The sequence below is a fragment of the Paramormyrops kingsleyae genome, chromosome 20 (genome assembly GCF_048594095.1).
Source record: "Paramormyrops kingsleyae isolate MSU_618 chromosome 20, PKINGS_0.4, whole genome shotgun sequence".
NCBI lineage: Eukaryota > Metazoa > Chordata > Actinopteri > Osteoglossiformes > Mormyridae > Paramormyrops > Paramormyrops kingsleyae.
The window spans coordinates 16615370-16637125 of record NC_132816.1 but is presented as its reverse complement, the minus strand read 5'-3'; the positions used below and the strand labels follow the sequence as shown (position 1 = coordinate 16637125).

Sequence of the window (21756 nt, the reverse complement as noted above, 5' to 3'; positions counted from 1 at the left end):
CAGAGTCTGTAAATAGCCCATTGAGTGGACGGGCTGGTTTGATGTTTTATTGGTCCGTTTTCTTCTATGATTAATTAGCTCTGTTTTATGAATGAGCAGGATGGAGGTGAAGTCCGTCACGATGTTGCTTATGCCTGGGTTTTTTTTGTTCTTTGGAGATTGTAGACCAGGAGGAGTTCATCTGCTGGGGAAGGAGCGACTGATGTTTTTTATTTTTATTTTGGTCTAACAAGTGGTGCTTTCTGACTCTTCCCTCACCACGGGTAGCTCGGAAGGTCACTGACACCCATCAAATCGGACGTTTAGGTCAAGGAGGTTTTTTTTTTCGGTCCATCATGGAACATGCCGGGGATGTCTGTGGTCAGATGCACCAGGCTTTCTTACCAACCATCCGCGTGGTGCGAGCCCTTCCGAGGTATGGCGCCCCCATGTGCATTAAGCGGGCGCCGCAGTTTCCTGCCGCAGAAACGCATCTGGCCAAACACGTTCCCCGAAGCGCGGGCTGCCTGTTGTTATGGTAACCAGGAGTGTGCAAGCAGACCTTTTCATGTGTTGCACAGGTTAGGTTCCTGTTGTGTCTCTCAGCAGCATTTTAATTTATAATGCGCTGTCTAAGACAGTTGCAAAAAGGTTGTTCTTTTTTTTTTACGCCAAACTTCAGAATAGCAAGTCTGAAGAATCTGTCTTGGCCTTTGGTTTGACCCTTAGCTTACCTCCCAGAAAACTTTAGCTGCATAAAAACAGACTTTTAATAGACGTGAAACAAAAATATAAGAACGGTATCGGCACCTATGATATAGTTACTAATGTGTGTAATTTTACAGCTAAATGGAATTTGTAGCCTAGCAATCGGACCTGTAAAATGTGTAACCTTTGAAGAATTATTCACATTTGCTGTTGAATATGGAAGTGCCATGATATCTGTCTTTATATACGATATATAGTTAGCAATATTATGTTTTTATTTGGATGGATGGATGGATGGATGGATGAGCTGGGGGCTTAGAACAGAACAAGTACATGACCCATTTATGGTATTGGGTGCACTGAGTTGTGGTCTGTCAATTGTAAACATGCATGTAAATACGGCTTAGCCTAACCTGAGATATTCATGGTTGTTACAGTATGCTGATGATCATGCCTGCTGTGATGATGATTAGAGTGACTATGATTATTATTATTGAAATTATATTTATTCTCAGAAAATGGTGTATGTTTGGGGCGGGGGGGTGGGGGGGGGGTCAGTCCAGGGCATGAGGAAGAGTTAGTGGCAGGGGTGACAGCAGGGATTATTCAGTAGGGTGGCCAAGGGGTGGGCAATGATTTTCATGGGGTGACACAAACACCAAGGCATATTATTATTATTATTGTTGTTGTTGTTGTTGTTGTTATAGGATAAATCAATGGATTAAAGTTTTTACAACTCTGGTCACTCTGAAATGCTGCAGCGTAATTGAGTTAGCCATGCAGACTGAGGGAAGGCTCTACACAGTGAGCGGTCCGATGTTGCACCTCAGCTTCCGATGGTTTCGCTTCTGAAATTAAATCTCTACAACTGCATTTCGGGGCAGCCAAAGGATTCCATGGGGGGGGGGGGGCTGAGGCCACCCTTGGCTACCCCTTGGTGGCACCCGTGGGGGGGTGATGATGTGTTTTTAGCCTCAAATTTCTGAGTAGCTCAGACAAAAAAAACCAAAAAGGAGTAGGATCATGGGGGCAGCACCTTTAATATTGCTGTATGATGATCAGTCCCACATAAGGCCGTCAGGCTGAAAAAAAATACCATTAAAATTTTTTTAAATGATCTTATAATGGAACCCGATCCAGTCCAGGGTGTCTCCCTGCCTCGAGCCAGGTGCATCCCGGGACCGATTCCAGGACCACCATGACGGGTTTATAGAAGATAAATGATAATATTTTGTGAAATATTAACTTTTTAATGACTACGATAGAAAAAGGGCCTATGGCTGCATTTGGTGTAGTGATTAAATATTTCTACCAGCTTGTTCAAGTCCCAGAAGATCTTTGCCCTTGTGCCCGTCAGCATGGTACTTAACCCAAAACGCTTCGGTAAAAGGCCGGCTGTGTGAATGAGTACAAATCTGCAAAATCCCCTTGGATTCAAGCACCTGCTAAGATCATATATAGCGCAAAGTGTCGTATATTATTGTAGCCAGCAATAATCGCAGCTTGTTTAAGCTAGGAACAAGTGTGTTACCTACGAAGCCTTCGGAGAATGCCTGTTTTTGTAAAGCAAAATAGGCAAATCATTTGCTAAAAATGAATAAATAAAATACAATATAATATATTTAATATCGTATAATATAATAAATATAATATAAATATATTTTTTGTGAATGGACCGGAAATGATGGTTTCAATGTTCGATAATGTGGCACAAAAAATCGGAATCTTCTCCATGCGGTGACCTTCATTTTCCGTTTGATATCCGCCATATTTTTTGTATCATGGTCAATCTTTATATGAATTATTCAGGGCCATGAAAGTCAGTGGAGCAACCGAGTTCCAGGTTACAGTGACGCCTCGGGATTGTTCCGTACTACGGACCGCCCGGGTTTAATGACCTTGCTGCACTATCGTTGCTGTGTATCGAAATGCCAAATAGGTCAAGTACTCAAACCATCTTTCTGTTCTGGCACACACACCTGTCTTACTGACTAAGGACCGTGATGCGCACAGCTTATAAATACAAAATCCTTTGCAATTTATTGTAGACTCCTCAAGTCAGTGATTTTAGCTGGCCGCATAATAAACTCCAATCCGCCGCTCTCACCTCTCAGAATTGCCACTTGGCCGTCTCCGTTGCGGTAACCATTCAGCAACGCAACAACTATGTTTCAGGCCCCTTACGCTCGTAAGAGAACCACTTAAAGTAATTTATATTCCTGTTAGATGGGAGCCGTATTTCCATATCCAAATAAAGTAATTTCATCAAGACCGGAAATGATGGAAATTAAGGTTAAATTCTCAGCTTAGCTGGTGGCTGGTTTCATATCCCGCTCTTACTCCTTTAACGTGATTGCTTGAGAGTCCTTTATTTTTATTATATAATTTCATAATATATAGCGCTTATCTGAGTCAGAGATGATGTGATTTTAAGTGTTGCCTTAATGTGAAAAGGTGTAATGACTTATGGGTCTTGAGTGGTTCATGTTTAGAGTTCTAAATAAAGGGTATTATCATATTTGTCATTAAAACAAGAAGGTACCATTTGTGACTTTGTAGGGGTGTTGCGAAGTGTATTCAGGATATTTGGTAACACTTTACATTAACTGCACCTTCCTTATACATTAATAGAACATTCAAGCTGTTAACGTATGTTAGGATGTCAAGCTGCACTTACACGCTGCTTATGAATGTTCTACGAATGCATTATAGACCCATTATGAGAGGGCAGTTAATGTAAAGTGTTACCGAATATTTTTGGATTTCGTTTTCAAAGCAATTTTTTCTGAATATTGACATGACAGGAATGACTCAGACTCAGAAGGTTCGTATTAGAGGATATTTACAGCTTCACACTCTCTCTCCAGTGTTGCATTCTTTCCCAGCATGTACCCATATAAGTGTGTGGTAGGTGGTTATGTTCATTTTTGTCCTGATTTTTTTGTTTGCATAACAGTGCCTCACTTTCCAAAGGGAGACAAGGGGTCAACCATCATTAGTCTGATCCATTCCCATCAAGGGATGCCTTGTGGCCTTCTGGAGCTATCTGAACCACTTCGACCAACTCGGAGAGGCTGAGGTCTTTCATTTCCTGTCTTGGCCACTTCCGAGTAACTTCCTATGAGATTCAGGAAGTGATGCAATGACAGTGTCCACGGCAGTTTTTCATTCGCTGTGAAAGAACATCGTTCCTCCCCTGTTTCTGTGACACATCATCACAGGACGGACTTGGGGAATTGGCTTCCAGTGCCTGTTCTGCCCAGGGTTAAAGAGTGTTTTTGGTTTGTCAGACAAACCAGAGAGTATTAATGCCTCATGTTACAGTGACTGCCTGCCTCAGCCTCAGTTCTTCCCCTGCGTTTTCCGTCATGTCCTCTGGGGTCTTGTCCACCCTGATAATTTATATCACCCGGCACAGCTTTCCAGGTGTCGTAAAGCTCCACGTCACCATTCATCTGCAGCCTTTTGTGTTGACAAGGACATAAAAGCTCTGGTAGAAATCTCCTCTTTATTATTCATGAACTGCCTTACGTCCAAACCCTGGTGGTCTTGTCTCCCCCAGGACCTCAGGGGACGGTCTCGAATGCTGATATGTCACGTTCCTCCGCACGTCCGCGAGAGTGCGAGCCGAACAGCCAGGAACAACGTGCCGCTTGTTGCTTCCATTCAGCACGGCTGCACCATCTACATGGAGCTTCCTCCCCTGTTCCTGCCACTCTGCCAGGGGTGAGAGGAGGGTAGGGCCTCGGTTCACAGGGAGCAGCAAATTTGGGGCAGGGGATCCCACGGCTGCCCTATGAACACACTTTGGTAGCAGCGGCGGGGCATGAATAGCCTAGGATTGCATCATACGTTTAAACAAAGGTAGCAGGCTTCAGGGGATGATGCCCTCCTCCGTGGGGACCTCCTGCCAGAGTCGTGGTGCCCGTTTTGTGAACCGCGCGCCGCGTCTGGGCTGGACGTGTGTCTGGGAAAGTGTCGCCCCTGTTATTCTTCTTTTGACCCTTAGATTTTTTTTTCCTCAGCATTCAGTTGTAGATGGTGCTACACTTCATCTTCTTCTGGGAAGCTGAACGACCTCAGTTCTGGCCAGTCATCCGAAAGATTTTCAGAATACGCCGACTTTGGATTTAAAAAATATTTAAAAAAATCTTGTTCCCGTTGGAAAGCAGAAAAAAAAACACACTGGAATACTAAGGTCAAAATCCTTTGCAAAATACAAAATTTCAAAGTTCAAAAATTTCATCAAAGGCAACATGGAGTAAATCCTTGACTTGATATTCATCTGAAACCTGAGGGTAATATTTAAGGTTTCAACCAAATCCTTAAAACTGAACATGCATTTTTTTTCCCCCAAATATCTTCATTTGCTATAAAAGACAGCTTGTGACCCTCAAAGGGGCAAAATATTTCCTGAATCATTTTTAACACCAGAAAGACATCCTGCTTAAATTCATGGCGTTAATTCCGTGGGGCCGGCCCGAACAGTGGAATAAAATGTGGGCATGATTTTACGGTGTGCTTCACAAAGCCTGCTGGGAAATGTGCCCTACTTCCTGAATGATAATGCTGTTGTCAAAGGGCGGACAGCTGTGTAAAAGTGACCGTGCATGCCACAGGAACATGTCACGTTGACGACATGAGTGCTCACGGAGCATGGACAGTTCTGACGACCGTTGTCCAAGTAAACGTTTTTCCTGGTGAGGAGAAAATCTTTTTTTTTCCCTATGCCCTCGGACAGTTGCGTTGACAAGCTTCGTCGTGCTGTTTTCCTCTCTGACTTGGGGAGAACGGTTCACCCAAGCGCTAGCTGCTTCAGAGCTGAAGCCGGGGTCACAGGCGATAAATGGAGAAGCAGAGGAGTTTCGGTTTTGACAACATCCGGCGTGCGGCCCCGCCTCTGAGGGAAACGGCAGCCTGCGGGGCTGCGGGCGGGTCTCCATAATGAAGCAGCCCCAGAGAGATCAGAGATGACAACTGACAAGTATCTCTTTGCAAATGAATGGCCTTGTGTTTGGCTCGGGGGAGCTCGCTCATGTTTAACAGTTAGTTGCATTTAATTTGTTGGCTGTCATGCCGCGACTCTCGGACGTCTCTGCTGCCGTACGGAAGAAAGACCTGCTGAACGCCACAGGCTCCTGTTCTATGTGTGTGTGTGTGTGTGTGTGAATGGAGGTTTGATACAGTATATATGTATTTGTATGTGTGTGTGTGTGTGTGTGTGTGTGTGCAGATTTAGACATGTTTGTGTGTGTGAATGCAGGTTTGATATATATGTATTTGCATATGTGTGTATGTGTGTGTGTGTGTGTGTGAGCGGTCCCCATAAAGGTATGTTTACCCGGCATGTGCGTGCATGTGTGTATGTGTGTGTGTGTGTGTGTGTATGAGCGGTCCCCATAAAGGTATGTTTACCCGGCATGTGCGTGCATGTGTGTATGTGTGTGTGTGTGTGTGTGTATGAGCGGTCCCCATAAAGGTATGTTTACCCGGCATGTGCGTGCATGTGTGTGTGTGTCAGTCCTATGTATGAATGTGTGTTAGGAACAGTGTGTGTTTGGGCTGTGAACAACATACTTTCAGGGATGCTCAGGGATATTTTTTTCCTTTCAGTTATAAATCAGAACAAGCCACAGTGTATCTATAACTCAGAAACACTAATTGTGTGTTTTTTTTTATGGGAGCAAAAATATATTGATGATAAAAAATAATTGTGAAAGACTGGTCTTCTTTCCATATTCATGAAGAATGAGAGATGCTTTGGGAGCCCAGAGAGGGCAATAATCTTCACACACCTCAAGCTGCTCATTTGGAGCCCGACCTGTGTTTTTTTCTATTTTGTCTATATATTTTTTTATAATACTCAGTTGTCATGAAATTTATTTGCGTATGAATCTGCATCACCGGCGTTTGTTTGGCCCGCCCGTGCCGGGCTCCTGAGAGACATGAGAGTAGCCTACGCTGAGAACGTGCTGAGAACGCGCTGAGAACGCACTGAGAACGCACTGAGAATGTGCTGAGAACGCACTGAGAACGCACTGAGAGCACACCGGAGCCAGGTGCCGCATTCCTGCAGCGTGTCTGTTCCCGTGCCGTGCAGCAAGGATGCCCACATCACTCCGTCCTCGATGGCATTTGCTGAAAGTGAAAAGAAGCAGCTGACTGCGTTCCCCCTCATACTGTCTCTGCAGACATCTTGCATGTTTACAGTTTTATATTTACAATTGTTTTTACACTTTTTACCCTTATAGTGGGAGTATATTAAATAACTTTGCCGTGAATCAGTTTTCAAATCAGTGTATTCACAGTGTGTGGAGGAAAACGCACGCGGTGGAGGTTTATTTTTGTAGATTTTTTGTACCATTCCTCGGTGCGCTTGTCCTTTTACAGTTAGCTGATTTTAATTTGTTCTTCGTCTTCATCTGCTGTCATAATAGATAAAGACGCTGCTAAAATCCACAAGTTCCCTCTCAGGAGAAGTGTACGTGTGTGTGTGTGTGCCCGCGTGAGTTTGTGTGAGCGCGTGAGTGTGTGTGTGCGCACGTGTGTGTGTGTGTGTGACAGCGCGTGTGAGTATGTGTGTGCGCGCGTGAGTTTGTGTGAGCGTGCGTGAGTTTGTGTGAGCGCGCGTGCGTGACAGAGAGAGCAAGAGAGAGAACATGTGGTACAATTTTTACTACTTTGCAGCATAACTGAATGGATGAATAAATATGGTGCATTCTGCTTTTTCCCATCCTTTAAATACAGCCAAGCTCCTAATGACAGTCATGAATTCCATTTTGCTTACGCACATGTCCAAGCTCATCTTTTTTAATCCTTTCTCATCCTCTGAAAAGGCTCCCTTATTTTTCCTTATTCCTTATATGTCACGGTGTATTGAATAAAAAAGATGCTGTGTGGTTTAATTACTCTGCAGTACATGTTGGCTTTGGAGGCTTCAGTAATGTACATGGACCAGCAAAGTCTGCAGGCTGTGAGCTAACTCTGCCTCCATAAGCCAAAGTGGATGGATGGATGGATGGATGGATTGATTGATGGATGATGATGCTGGTACGACTCCAGATTCATCAGGGAATGTTTATTTTACATTTCCAGCTTCAAAATATGTTTAGAGCAATGGATGAGTTTTGTAACATTCAGTCAAACAGCCACAAGAAGCTCTGCATGGTCTGGAGGGTCTACATACACACTGACGGTCTACACGCACAATGAGGGTCTACACACACACTGATGGTCTACACGCACAATGAGGGTCTACATGTACATTTAGGGTCTACACACAGACACTGACAGTCTACATGCACACTGACGGTCTACATGCAGAAAGAGGGTCTACATACACACTGATGGTCTACATGCACACTGAGGGTCTACACACACATTGAGGATCTACGTGCTCATTGAGGGTCTACATGCTGAAAGAGGGTCTGCATATCTGCAGACAGGACAGAGGTGATACAGACCACCCAAAGCCCTTTGTCCATCATACTGTCCCCCCTTGCATCCTGTACGCCAGTACTTTGCATTGATGGTCAGAAAGAATATGATCAAATTCTGATCCCATACTATGTGTTATTTACCTCATGTTTCATGAAAAGTCATCGTTGTCATCAGCATGAACTCAAACTCACCTCTGTTAACTGGATCATCATCAGCTCATGGTGAAAACATGCCTGTCCACCAGGGGGTGACATGTCTTGTGCATGTACGATATGGGACACACACACACACACTCATTCAGCAGCTTTTTGAATTCAGGCTAAGGTGAGAAAGTGATAAAATTATCCCTTTGTTTTATAATTCATTCAAGGGTCTGGCACTCAAGGTATTCATAGCTGCTAATTGATGTCATTTTCTCTTTTATTCCACTCTAAGTGGCTGGAGGGATCCATTGCCCTCGTATTTCTGTTTTTTGGGTGAATGTTTCTGTTGAAATATTTGAAATACATTTTTTTCTGTGTGAATGGCTTTTACTTGTATAAAAAGATGCATTCTGACCTTTTTGATTCAAAGTATTCCCAGAAAGTGCTCGACGTTCCTCACCCCGCCCCCCCCCCCCCTTTCTCTGTCTGTCTTACACAGTTAGCAACATGGGACTCTGCTCTAGGGCTGAACGGAAGCCTTAAAGAGAGCCGGATTGAGAACGGGATGCAAGGAGTGACTGTCAGAGTGGTAACACTGCTGGTATGCTATGCTAACTACTTCCCACAGGATGCTGGAGCGCAGCGCTTGATAGGCCCACTGCTTCCGGGACCCTCCAAAGCAGCTGACCATGTTCCTGTTCAGCATTTGCTTCAATTATAACAGCAACGAACCCCACGGCCATCTTGATTCATTCTGCAGCTAAACTCAGTTCCCCCTTTTGAATGGTTTGTGCTTGTTAGCATAATTATGCTAATCCTAAAACTTTCCACTGTGACACCATGCTTATTAGAGAAATTCTATGTCATTTTAAGCACAGAGCAATATGTTGGGGGTGACTAAAAGCATACTGAATGCCATTTCATAATATATTTACACGATTGCCTCAGTTTAAGACAGAAAAAAAATAATTTTTTTGGTTCGATAGGAGGATCCCTTTGTCATGGTAGCAGAAAATATTCTCGGGCAGCCGAAGAGGTACAAAGGCTTCTCCGTCGACGTGCTGGACGCTCTGGCAAAGATCTTGGGCTTCAAGTACGAGATCTACCAGGTGCCGGACGGCAAGTACGGGACACAGCTGCCCAACGGGTCATGGAACGGGATGATCGGGGAGCTCATCAACAAGGCAAGGCCGTCACAGGGCTATCCCCATAGCGCTAAAAACAAATATCGATATCAACGAAATCTATTAGCACGCTAACGTTGCTCCTGCTAATACCAACCACAAGTGTCGTTGCGATTATGATTTTAATTACGACGACCCATATTGAGGGGGGCTGAGTGAACATTTCGATTGCACCAGGTTGGGTGCTAGTTACGGCTCATAATCTACAGTAGTTTTTCTCAACCCCATCCTCAAAGACCCCCAGTCCATTTTCGCTTCCTCCCAGCTCTCAGCACACCTGAACCAAACAATCGAGAATATCAAATACCTGGTACAGGCATGCTGGGAGCTGGGAGGGAGTGAAAACGTGAACCGTCTGGGGGTCCCTGCGGACTGGGTTGAGAAACACTGACCTACGTTTGCTGGAGGAGCCTCACCGAAGTAACCTCAAGAAGGTATTTAACCTTGAGTTACACCACTGAGTTTGATATAACTTCAGTTAGGCTGCCCCCTGTTGGCTCTTCATTGTTTTCGGCAAACACTAACAAGGACCGCATGCTTTTACTGCCCCTAGAGGGCGGACCTGGCAGTGTCGGCCATCACCATCACACCCGAGAGGGAGAACGTGGTGGACTTCAGCAAGCGCTACCTGGACTACTCCGTGGGTATCCTGCTGCGGAAGCCCGAGGAGAAGATCAACATCTTCTCCCTGTTCGCCCCCTTCGACTTGGCGGTGTGGGCATGCATCGCGGCGGCCATCCCCCTGGTCGGCGTCCTCATCTTCCTGCTGAACCGCATGCAGTCCGGCCGCTCCCAGAACCCGCCCGGACCCCACCAGGCGCCGCTGGCCTCCGTCTCCAGCTCCCTGCACAGCGCCATCTGGGTCGTCTACGGAGCCTTCGTCCAGCAAGGTGTGAAAGGCTCTCAGAAGGCTAGCATGCTGGTCACATTCTGCTTAGCCGCGGGTGCCACACATATGCCGACTGTAGTATTGCATCACATGAACATCTATAATTTAGCCCCAAAACCTCTAAGCATATTTTTCTTTTTAATATTTATGTCTCCCAACTTCCTGCTGATGAGGTTTTTTAGTTACTTGAATTCAATCAGCGAATAGCCTTTGATGCCATTGTTTCAGTCCCTGTCCTCTGAATAATATTCCCGTCATAATATTAGAATTGTATCCCCAATTCGGCATCTTTTTTTCTTTTTAAAAATTATTATAGATATGCCCCCTTTCGGTGACTCATTTGCATAACATTAAATGTGATGTCTGGAATTCTAATTTCGGCAAATCGCTGTAACGAGCGTCTTACACCTGGTCCAGAGGGGGGTGTTGTTTTCTTGTTCTGGTCGTTGGCAGTCGTCCGTGATAGGGGTCTCTTTGATAGATACCGGCTGGTTCCAGTTCCAGAATGGCAAATCTGAGTGAAAGGCTACTTCAGCTACAAAGCCCAGACCTTCAGCTACCTTGCAAGATAATTTATATAATAGTACATTTTACTTTGACGAAAACCACAGACCTGGGCACGCTGTCATACTATACTCTGACACTGCATTACCACCAACAACCAGAGGAGGTGCTGAAGCACCCCCAGCGCCCCTACTGTCAGCACTACTGATTGATACATAGGACTTTACCCCCCTGGCCCCCATCCATTGACTTCTGGTACCTGAATTTTAAGAAATGCATTCAATGCTAGCATTAAGGATATAGATTTTTTTTTGGGGGGGTGGGACATGTTATAAACCTATTTCTTCAGCATGCCACAATATATTTATACTGTGTATAATATGAAGCCTTGGTTTTGGGCGAGGTTTGTTAGGAAACGTTCAGTTGCCTTCAGAAACTGCCCTTTCTCATTCTTCTCGGATGACTTCCTTCCCAACTCTGGTGCCACGGAGCCGTGTGCTGAATATTGAGCAAGAGTGTATCACAGGTTTGGTAGACTGCCAAAACTATCTGCATTTCCCGTCAATATCCCTATGCATTGTTGCACAGTACAGTGGTTAGTGCTGTATTTGCACGCCTGCAGGGTTAGGGGTTTGATTCCTGGCCCTGAGCCTAGGGGCCTCTCGCAGTGATACGGTGGATTTCCTACCGCACTTCAGAAATACCCGGGCGGACGGGCGGGTGAGCTGAGGACTCTGAATTGCCCGGGTGTATCAGCGTGTGTCCTATGCTAGCGCGGCTCACCAAGCCGTTACGGATGGGTGAAATGTTTGTATCCTTCTGGAAAAAACCATGCAGATTACATTACCCAGAGGCCATAATTTAGCAAAATATTCTCCAATTTATGCTACATATAATGCATTAATATGGAGATGAATTCACAAATATATCACTTTATTAGGTGCACCTAGCTAGTACGAGAAGGATCGGCTTTCTCCTTCAGACGTGTTGTGTTCAGAGTAGCTCCTCTGCACTGCACCTGCTATTTTCACACTGCTGGCCTTTCTGGTACCTTGAACGGGTCTGTCCGCTCTCCTTTGACCTCCCTGATTAACTAGGTGCTTTCGCCACGGAACCTCGCCCCACTGGATATTTTTCGTTTATCGAGCCGCTCCCGGTAAACTCTCGAGGAAGGTGGCTGCGACCCGCATATCTGGCACTGACTATCGCACCATGCACGAAATCAGAAAAGGCGACCATTGTGCAACGAGGTGGTGGCAGCAAATTGTAACCCTTCCCTCCCCTGTAATTCTTAGGCATCAGCTTGCTTAGGCAGCAGTAAATGAAGTCTCTGCACTGTATGCGCAGCCACGCATTTAGCTGTTCGCATTATCAAGTAGCAGTACCTGCTAAAGAGGTCACCGGCTGCAGATATGGTAATTCGCAATCTTTGGCGTGCATTCGAGATTTTGCTCAATATCTCCCGTAATATCCCCAGCTGGTGTCCCTGGGATCCCGCTGACTATTAGCAAAGTGTTTCTGTGTATCATAATGCAAATCCGACATGGAGTCTCTGTGCTGCTGGCATTTACCGCGCAGGCCTCAGAAGCTCACGCTGACATTTTCAGACGGAAAAATCCGGGGTTTCGTCAGCTAATGAGCAATCGCAGCCTGGGAAAGGGGCGGGGCTCTGAGGAGGGGGAGGCTTGATGGGCGGGGGGAGGGGTTTCCCAGGTGCCTCGTAGACCCATTGCGAGCTCCCGTCTTCCCCTCCAGGGGGCGACTCGGCGACAGGCTCCATGGCACTGCGCATCGTCATGGGCAGCTGGTGGCTCTTCACCCTTGTCGTCTGCTCCTCCTACACGGCCAACCTGGCGGCTTACCTCACCGTGTCCCGGATGGATAACACCATACGGTAGGTCCTCGCAGGCTCCGACCACACGTCCGACCTACAGTGCTGCGTCACCGAGAGACCAGAGGGCTACCCTCGGGCTCCCGTCCTGTTTCCATACCGACACTGCGTTTTACACGCCTACTGCGATACAAACACACGCGCCTCTGACACTTCTAATAAAACGCACCAGGAAATTAGAATCAACTGCGATCATCTAGAAGTACTTCAAAGGCTGTGTGACCTCTTTGTGTGGGTTCTATTTCTATTGCTGTCCGTAAAGATTATTCTTGCCAAGCTCCAGTTCTGGTAGTGGCTGTATTACAAGTAGGATCACCGATAGGATAGAGGCAAAAGGTTTGGTTTGGTTTTAATATTGATATGGTCCAAATCAGCCCCAAACCCCCCACCCGCTGACACACACACAGCACTCCCACAATATTGGCAGGGACACGTTCTGATAATCCACACCCAAATCTAGGCCGACTGAGGATTCATGCTCATAACCTAAGGAGTTCCTGTTCGAGAACACAGGCCTGGACAGGCCACCTGGCATACCAACCATTTTCCCGGTGGTCTGATGGGTTTGTGGGCAGGCAAAATTTATCGTGGGTGATCGAATTTTAATTCCTGTCCAGTCCTGCTGGAAGGGACTCTGATCTGGTGCCCCGTATCATGGTGCTTGAAACAATCTGCTGCTGTGAAAGAGCTATCTGTACACGGAGACTCGCTTCGGGTGAAAGCCTTAGCTAAGAGGCTAAAAGTTACCCTTCGGCTCTTCGCAATACGGTGGTCATGGAGACTTTGGGCCACGACGTGCAATCGGATGCGCCAAGGACAGTCTGCCAGTTGGGTACTTCCTGGTATTTTAATTACACATGGTCTGTGTTTGTACTGCAGGCTGTGGACACAATCTGTGTCTCTACCATTGCGTGTACCTGTACTTTTTAGACTAAAAAATGTTTTTCGAATGACAGTCTGGCAGTCAGAAAAGGTCACCTGAAGACGAGAGGTATTACCTCTAATAGCTGGTATTTTATCCTGTGTATTGTTTATGTTCCTTGTTGTTTAGAATTTAGTTTAATCTGTTAAACAAGCGGCAACAGTTACTGCTGGGACTTCTGAGGAAAGCCAAACTCTGTGGTTTATTTTCTGTTCCATTATCTGCGCCAACTAGATAGCTTGATAACTCTGATACCGTTCCTGCAGATATATGTTTTTAAAGACCATGAATCATGTCACTTTTACAGGCACTGTCTTAGTCACCCCGCTGTGTAGATAGCACTTATTTTCAGGATATTGGGGGGAGGGGGGGGGGTTGTGCTCGCTGGCAGAGTCAAATGGAGCCCCACAGCACATGGCCTGATAAAATCTTGTATCACTCGCTTGTACAAATCGAAGAGAAGTCGACAAAACAAAAAGGTCCTGCAGAAAATAAGTGGACTTGCTTGACAGAGTCGGAGTTGCGGCCCCGTAGGCCGGGCCCCGTAGGCCGGGCCCCGTAGGCTGGGCCCCGTGAAATCAAGTGGGCTGTGGTGCAGTGCTATCACTGTCAAAGGATTTCCTCTTGCAGTCCAAAAACAAGCACTTAGGCCCAGCGGTGGTCTTACCGCTGCCATACCTGGGGGCCCCTGGGGGCCCCTGAGGTCTGAGGGCTCCCCTGTTGGCGACAAACCGTCACTATACCATTAAATAAAAACCTTCCTTATTTAGGAGATGCTGAAGCAGCATCTTCCGGTTTCCGGCTAGCTAGCAACCGTCTTCCAACGCTAGCTAACGTTAACGTTATAGGCGACCATGAGGCGACCGTATCCCGGTGGACCTTTACCAGTTTTTTAACTAAATAAATCTCTGACAGAAAGTGTGCCAAAGTGAACCCTGTTCTTCACCACGAACAATGAAGTCACCTGAAGTGACTTTTTGAGTGAAGTAAACATTAAACTCACCCCCGCTTAGGCCAGCTGGGGTCTCTAGGCTGCCGCTAGCTTATTCGAGTGAGGTGTCCCTGTGCTGCCTTGGGCAGCCCCCCCCCCCTCCCCCGTAGCGGCGTCCCAGATCTTGGTTAGCCTTGCTAATGCAGATTCACTGTGGTTTTTCCTGTGTAGTGTCCTCCACAATGTGCGAAAACTCACACAAGGGTCTAATAAATAGTATCCCCCGTGTGTTTGTGCGTGCGGTGGAATGCCGGTATGTTTCCACAGCTTAGCCTGGGAATTTCATTTCAGCTGATAAACGGTATTACACCGGAGTTTGTCCGGTGTTAATAACAGCAATGACGAAACCCTGCTCCGCACCCTGGGCTGCCCCCTTTCCTCTTGCTTTAAGTGCCGTTCCAGTGCCGTAATCATATCCATTTGGAAATAGAGAATTTGATGTCGCGTTGGCCTGACTTAGCGCTCCGCCGAGCGCGTCCCCCACCGCGTGCCGTGTCTCGCTTAATTGAGTTTCCCCCGTCTTTGCGCACCAGCCCGGCACATTTCGGGCGGCACTGGCAGGTAAGCCGTAAATCCCCGTACCTGGTGGGATACAGGGTTCGGTGCCCCTGATGCCACGGTGCCCACAAGACTCCGAGGCCTTGGAGACAAGGAAGTGGCAGAAAAACACACGTGACTGAGAGCGGGAAGAGTACTTCCGTTACTTCAGAGATCAGGTGCGGGAAAGATGCTTGTGATTCCAGGTGAGGGAGGTCTTGGCATCTCTAGAGAAACCTTGCAGTTTGTGTAAACCCAAGATTGAGTTTTAAAGAGCTTGAGGTGAGACCGTACACCGTAGTAAACATCCTGGAGCTTTCTCATTTAATCTGAGTGTCCAGCTATTCTTGGATTGGAGTCTGAGATGAAGAAATCTCACATTCCTTTTTAGGTGTGATCTTTGGACATGTCATTCAGCTTTTGTGACGAGCTGAGTTCATGTCATGTGACCTCACGTGCTTGTTAACGCCAGTAAAGGTGTCGGGGTGGGGGCAGGGGGGTGTAAGCAGTTGAATGGTGCTGCAGAGAGCTGACACAGCTGAAGTTTGACAGGGGGAATGATCTAAATCATTGATGGCTCCGCCAGTCTGATGACAAAACAGCTGCATCAGACTTGGCATACATTTAAAGGTGCAGGTCGCATTGGCCTTAGCCAACTGTATACTGTAGAAAATGTTTGGGCAGCGTGACTTTAAAAACACTAATCAGATGTGACTGTGTGTCACGTTCCGGGATCAGACGAACAAGCAAGCAGGCTATATGAGCCGGTCAGACGGGTAAACAGGGATTTAATAGGCAGGGAACATCCACAAACATAGTAACACTACTGTACAATGACTGATCTGGGGAAGACTGACTGAGACTCGGACTAAATACACAGGGCAGGTTGGAATTAACTAGACATAGGTGGGAACAATCAGGAAGTAACATGAGGTAATGAGGGGGCGTGGCACACATGAGGATCGTTCGGAGCGGATCGTGACACTGTGTATGTCTACAAAGCAAATTTTTATGGACTTTATATTGGATCTAGTATTTGGAGAACTCTAATGCTTCTTGTAACCAGTCCAGTGGTGCTGCTGAAATTATTTGCCTTTCATCAATGATTCTCTCGCTGTTTATTTATAAAATCGATAAATGGCGGCCGGAGAATATGAAGCATTATCGTGGTGCGTTGGTGATTTTTTTTTGGGAGCGGTAAAGCAATCCGTCCTTGATGAATGACATATGATCCCGCGTTCACTGCACTCCGAAAGATTGCCTCACATATTTATTCCAATCTCTTTCACGGATTATGCACAAGAGGCCCAGTGTGTGTGGGTTACGTGCGACAGCGGTTGCTGATGTATCCGGTGAGTCTTTGACCTAAACACACAACCTCTACTCTACTCTCTGCGCTCCATCTCTATCATTTTAATCTTCACAGTCCATCCTCCTCTATCCCCACCACACCAAACACCCCCGTTTTGTCCACCTGCCTGCTCTGCTCCCAACACACTCTCCTGATCACTGAATTACATGATATGTTCTTGCACAAGTGAGATTCATTTGAAATATGACCCTGAGGGGTGCCCAAAACAATGCCTGTAGGCCCTTTGCTACAAGGCTTGTGTAATCTCTGTAGTGCCATATATTAGTATATTTATATTAAACATTTCAGGGGTATAAATAAAAAAACAAATGAGGATAATTGACAGAAAAAGTGACCAATCAGGGCTGAGAGTTCGCCTCTCTGTAACTGACCATATCCGAAGCCACTAAATGACCTTCCGTCTCTATAGCTAACAAACCCATGGTTACTCATACATCAGCTCTCAAGCTTTTCGGGCCCTTATCACAGCTAAATGAATTCTGTTATATAGTTACTTACCGAGAGAGAACGTGCGCCTCTTAAGTGCCGTAAAGACATCGCACTAATTAGGCATCATTCATACAGTCACTGGAGGTGTTTCATTTAAAATGGTTACAGAGGTGCTGAATCTGAAAATTATACATTACGTTACACAGCTTATTTGAACATAAATCACTTAAAGTATCCATCATTAAAATGCAACACACAGAATTTGCATGTTATCCTACAGTTTAGAGATAAAAATTAAATGCTCACCTTAAATGAGTATTTAATACATAATAACAATACATAAACTTATTAATACAGAAACAAAATTTTCTTTGTACTTATAACCTGTAAGTGGTTAGTACCTCATTAGTTCTATAGATATTACAGTGTTTGTTCATTTCTGCATGAAGTTTTAAGCTCAGATTAAGTTCCCTGCTAGGGGTACTATGGCACGATCCAGCACGACTCGAACCCACATCCCTTGGGCTCTGGGCCATATGAAAGCTCTATCTGAGACCACGCTTTACTATGCTGCTCTTTGTCTAATGCTAATATGCTAGCTGTCCTTGTGCTCTTCGTCTGGTCTTAACAGGTTATTAGTTGAGGTATGTTTGATGGTATTATTGCAAGTCAACAGTTTGTTTTCTAGACCATTCCATGGCCGTTGTGAAAGCCATGGTGCTGGAGGGTGGTTGCCGGTGTATACGGTGTGATTTTGCCATGCTAATCTGCAGAAACGCTAAATCTGTATGACTTGGTACCACAAGGTGGTCACTAAATTAGGCTCAGAATCAATGCAATCAAGGCTACAGTGTCACAGTGTCAAGGGTTCTGGGAAATAATTAGCAGTTGTCAAGCTTGGTACAGTCATGGCAGTGATGGGCCATCACATCGTTTGGTCATTCATAACTGTGTTTGTCAAAATGTAACTATCTATCCATCCATCCATCCATCCATCCATCCATCCATGTATGCAGGGCTAAACTCAGCATTATGCTCTGTGCTTCCATGGATAGTCATATGACTGCTTGTTTCTGGGTTCGGACCGAGACTTGGACTTGATCGCCAAGTTAGGGTAAAGCGAGCATCTCGGGAGTCCAGATGCACTTCACAATTGCCTTCACTGCTTCCGTGTAAAAACAGGCGAATTTGAGGCCAAGCAATGAGAAGAGCAGAAGATCCGGCACGTGCAAAGCGCTCGGGTGGCATCAGCGCAGCACAAACAACAACACCGACATCTGACATTTCGCCGCTGAAAAAAATGTGTCCAGAACCTCTTTTGTGTAGACTTTTTACCCTTATCTACTCTGCCCTTTACTCCTAAAATGGGCTTTTTAAAAGGCTGCTTTTTCCTGAGATCCTTCTTGCAGTCACACTCATGTTGTTTCTTAGATAGCTAAACCCTTGAATAGCAGAAAAATGTGCCAAGCAGAGAACATTCCGAAAATATTGAGAAAAGCTTTAACAAACCATTTCAATAGAAACAGGTTAATCTTTTAATCATCTGTACCTTGCTCTGAATCAAACCACTTGTGCTTGCGTGTATGATTTTACATTCTGCTAATGTTCTATTTCCTTTGAAGGTATAGCTGGTATAATTTATTTATGATTTCTTTTTAATTTAGATTTTCTCCCCTTTCTGTTCAGGTGACGCACATTTTGTGCCATTTCTCCGTCTGAATTAATTGAGTATTTGTTTTTGATGAGTCAGAGGGCTAGCTTGCCGTAAATATTGCCGTGCGGCCAATCGGCTGCTAATAATTCTATGGCATCGGGCCCATTATGCATGGAGGGAGATGGACTTATCGTGTCATCTGGGTCACAATGTGACTTCAAGAAGAAAAACAGCCTGAGATGAAAATTTACTGCCGTCAGGGGCTCGCCTGCAATGTTCCCAGATGGAAAGTCGAAAACAAGTCCCAACAACATTGAGTTGTGGACTTCCTGTAACTCAGTCGAAGATTTTTCCCTTTAATAAACTGAGAAAGGTATTAGCATTATCTACTAGGGACATATGCTATACAATGTATCGATTGCATACTTGTTTCTCTGCTGTGTCCTGGTAACCTGTGACCCAGCAAATGCTATTGGATGGATGAATGATGATATTAAAAAAGAGAAGAACTGGTAAAGGTCACAAGGTTGTCTTGGATAACATTTAATCAAGGAACACCATAGCAGGTGAAAACACAACGTAGACGTCTTCCAAAGGTCCAAAGGTGGCCAAGCTGGTGTGCAGCTACGAGCTAATAGTACCATGGCACAGTCAGTAATGATCTCATTAATGTAAACCAGAGAGCCGGTCTTCTTTAAGCCTCCCACAGCTGCCCTTTGTTAGCCTGAAAAAAACAGCATCCCGGATGATTCCAAAGAAACACGTCTGAATCCTGAACGGGATCAGTCTTTAAGTAGAGCGTGCTTTCTGCCGCCTGTTAACTGGGAATGCGCAATCAGTAATTGAAGACCCCGATTGGAAAAGGCAATTTGCTCTAATTTGGTAGATTACAATCATACATGGCACTTATTATTTTACAATGAAGATGGAAGCAGCACATTTTTTTTGTTTGGATTGAAATTGATTTTTTTTTTTCCACACTTTTCTTTCCGCTCCATACGTGGCTGGTTGGCTTTGGATTTTATCAGGAATGCGATAGAGTCCAAAACCGCAGCCCCACGGCCAGGTGTGTCTCAGCGTCTTATGACGCCATTTGCTCTGAACATGCTCCTGAATGATGTACTTTTGGGACAGTCAATAAAGGTCCCTGCATTTTGATGCACAGTTTATTAGTGTCAAGGGCTCTGTAGGGGGACGGATACCCTGGCAGATAATTATATAAAATTATATAATGTAAGAGAGGTGGGGGGGGGGGGCGAGGTGACATTTTGTCAGGAAGCCCAGAATTTATAGATATGTCCCTGAGCATTTTGTTGTCTCCTGTTCCCAGAAATACCCTTAAACACAAAGCTTAGTAGAAACGTTAAAAGACCAGGATAGCATCCCCCCACACCTCAGTACTGTAAAAGTCTCATTACAACTTATGCTGTGAGTCACCCCCTTGCCCCCCCATCCCCCCCCCCCCCCCCCCGCCCACCTTCAAGTCGACGTTTAAGGGTGGGCGGTCTGTCCTTCTGGAATCCAATCCATAAATTTTGAAATGGTTCTTTCCACTGAGCAGACTGTCTCACTCGAGGATCCCGTCGCCTAATGTGGGGTCAGAGTTCTGTCCAGGGCTGGGAAGGTAATTTATGGGAAAACATTAAGGAACTCGATAGTCCTCGAGGTGCCGTAAGCTGCGCAGAAGTCCCGGGTTAATTCAGCATTCCGATTGCAATGCGGCGCACTTACGTGTGAGAAACTTCATCATAAATCTGCCTGTCAGACCATATAACGGAGAAAGTGAAATATCTACGCGGTTGGATCAAATGGCTAGCCAAGACATGGCGTTCATTTAACTGATTAATAGGGCCGATTATGTTTTCTCAACTAGTACAATTCGACACACTGAATTTGAATTATTTAAAGTAACATAATTAAATGTTCTCCTTATATGAAGTGTCCAAGCTGTAATATTTCTTTGTGACTATTAGGAATGTATGAATAGGTGTCATAAATTGTCATAAATACATTTTCTATTGAGCTTAAGAAGGTTTAAATAAGGCTTGAATATTATAAAGCATATACTTTTAGACATCGTGCAGGGGAATGGTCTGTGACAGTCTTGGAAAGGAGAATCGGGTGACAAAGGCTGTTTGTCTTAAGATCAGTCAGAGAGCATCGCTGTAGAAACAGACATGTTCTGCATGTCATGGTCCCAGTGACCTGACATGGAGTGTGTTGATTTCCTCAGTTCTGACCGGACAGGTCGTTCTCCTCTTCGTTGTATTTCTGCTCGAGAGACAGCTCAACTCTTTGGTGTTTCGTTCCGCTAGTGTCACGTGAGCCTCGATTCCCTCGAACCCTGCCAAACGCTGAAAAAGGAGAATGAAAGTAAACGCATTCTTCCCTGCCAAGTCATATGGTTTTGTTTTCTGCGTCAACTACAGACATTTACAACATTGTTCTGGAAAAACAATAACGACAAACCTCTAAATATGGTGCCTCAGTTCAGGGGGAAAAAAGAACTGAGACATCCAAGAGATGCACACCAGTAGGCTGCCTTTGTGACCATTGCAAAAAGCGTCCCTTCGGGAACCCAAAGGAAACGCAGTTTTCAACCGCATAGAGTGCCCTGGAGCGATTCAACACACAGGAAGAGGACGAGCCAGCAGCCTCAGAGACATTAAACACGATGACTGAGCCTCCGGGGCGAAATTAAGGTCCAGTTCCTGCAGGCATCCGCAAAAAAAAAATTATGTGATGTTATGGCAAGGTGGGGCAAGGATAGCGATCATGATGAATCTTGTTCACCCAGTTCAATGGGTTGAGCTCATTTGAATGTTAGCAGTAACCCAAGTGGAGCTATATCTTCTAAAAGTAACTTTTTTTTGGTTAGAAGTTGCAAGTGTCACTCAAGGATGATGAGGTAGCTTGTCCATTGGCCAACTCAGGAACCTCACACATGGAGGGTCCCATTACAGGTGCCGGCAAAGCGCGGCCTCACCTCAAGTTACCTGTAAGACCAAGGGGAGCCCCGAATGGCGTTAGCTTATCGTCAACGATCGATTGGGTTAATATCCTTTATATGTCGCATGTCAAGTGTAGGGCCCTGTTTGCCTCAGGACAGGAAG

General features: G+C 45.5%; 1 protein-coding gene across 1 annotated transcript in view; it reads left to right on the top strand.

The window, feature by feature from the left end:
* grid1b (glutamate receptor, ionotropic, delta 1b) overlaps positions 1-21756 on the top strand; it is a 250694-nt gene that overhangs the window by 213258 nt on the left and 15680 nt on the right. The window contains 4 exon segments of the mRNA XM_023830787.2: positions 8770-8871; positions 9257-9454; positions 10008-10344; positions 12603-12741. Of these exon segments, the coding sequence (XP_023686555.1) occupies positions 8770-8871; positions 9257-9454; positions 10008-10344; positions 12603-12741 (776 nt within the window).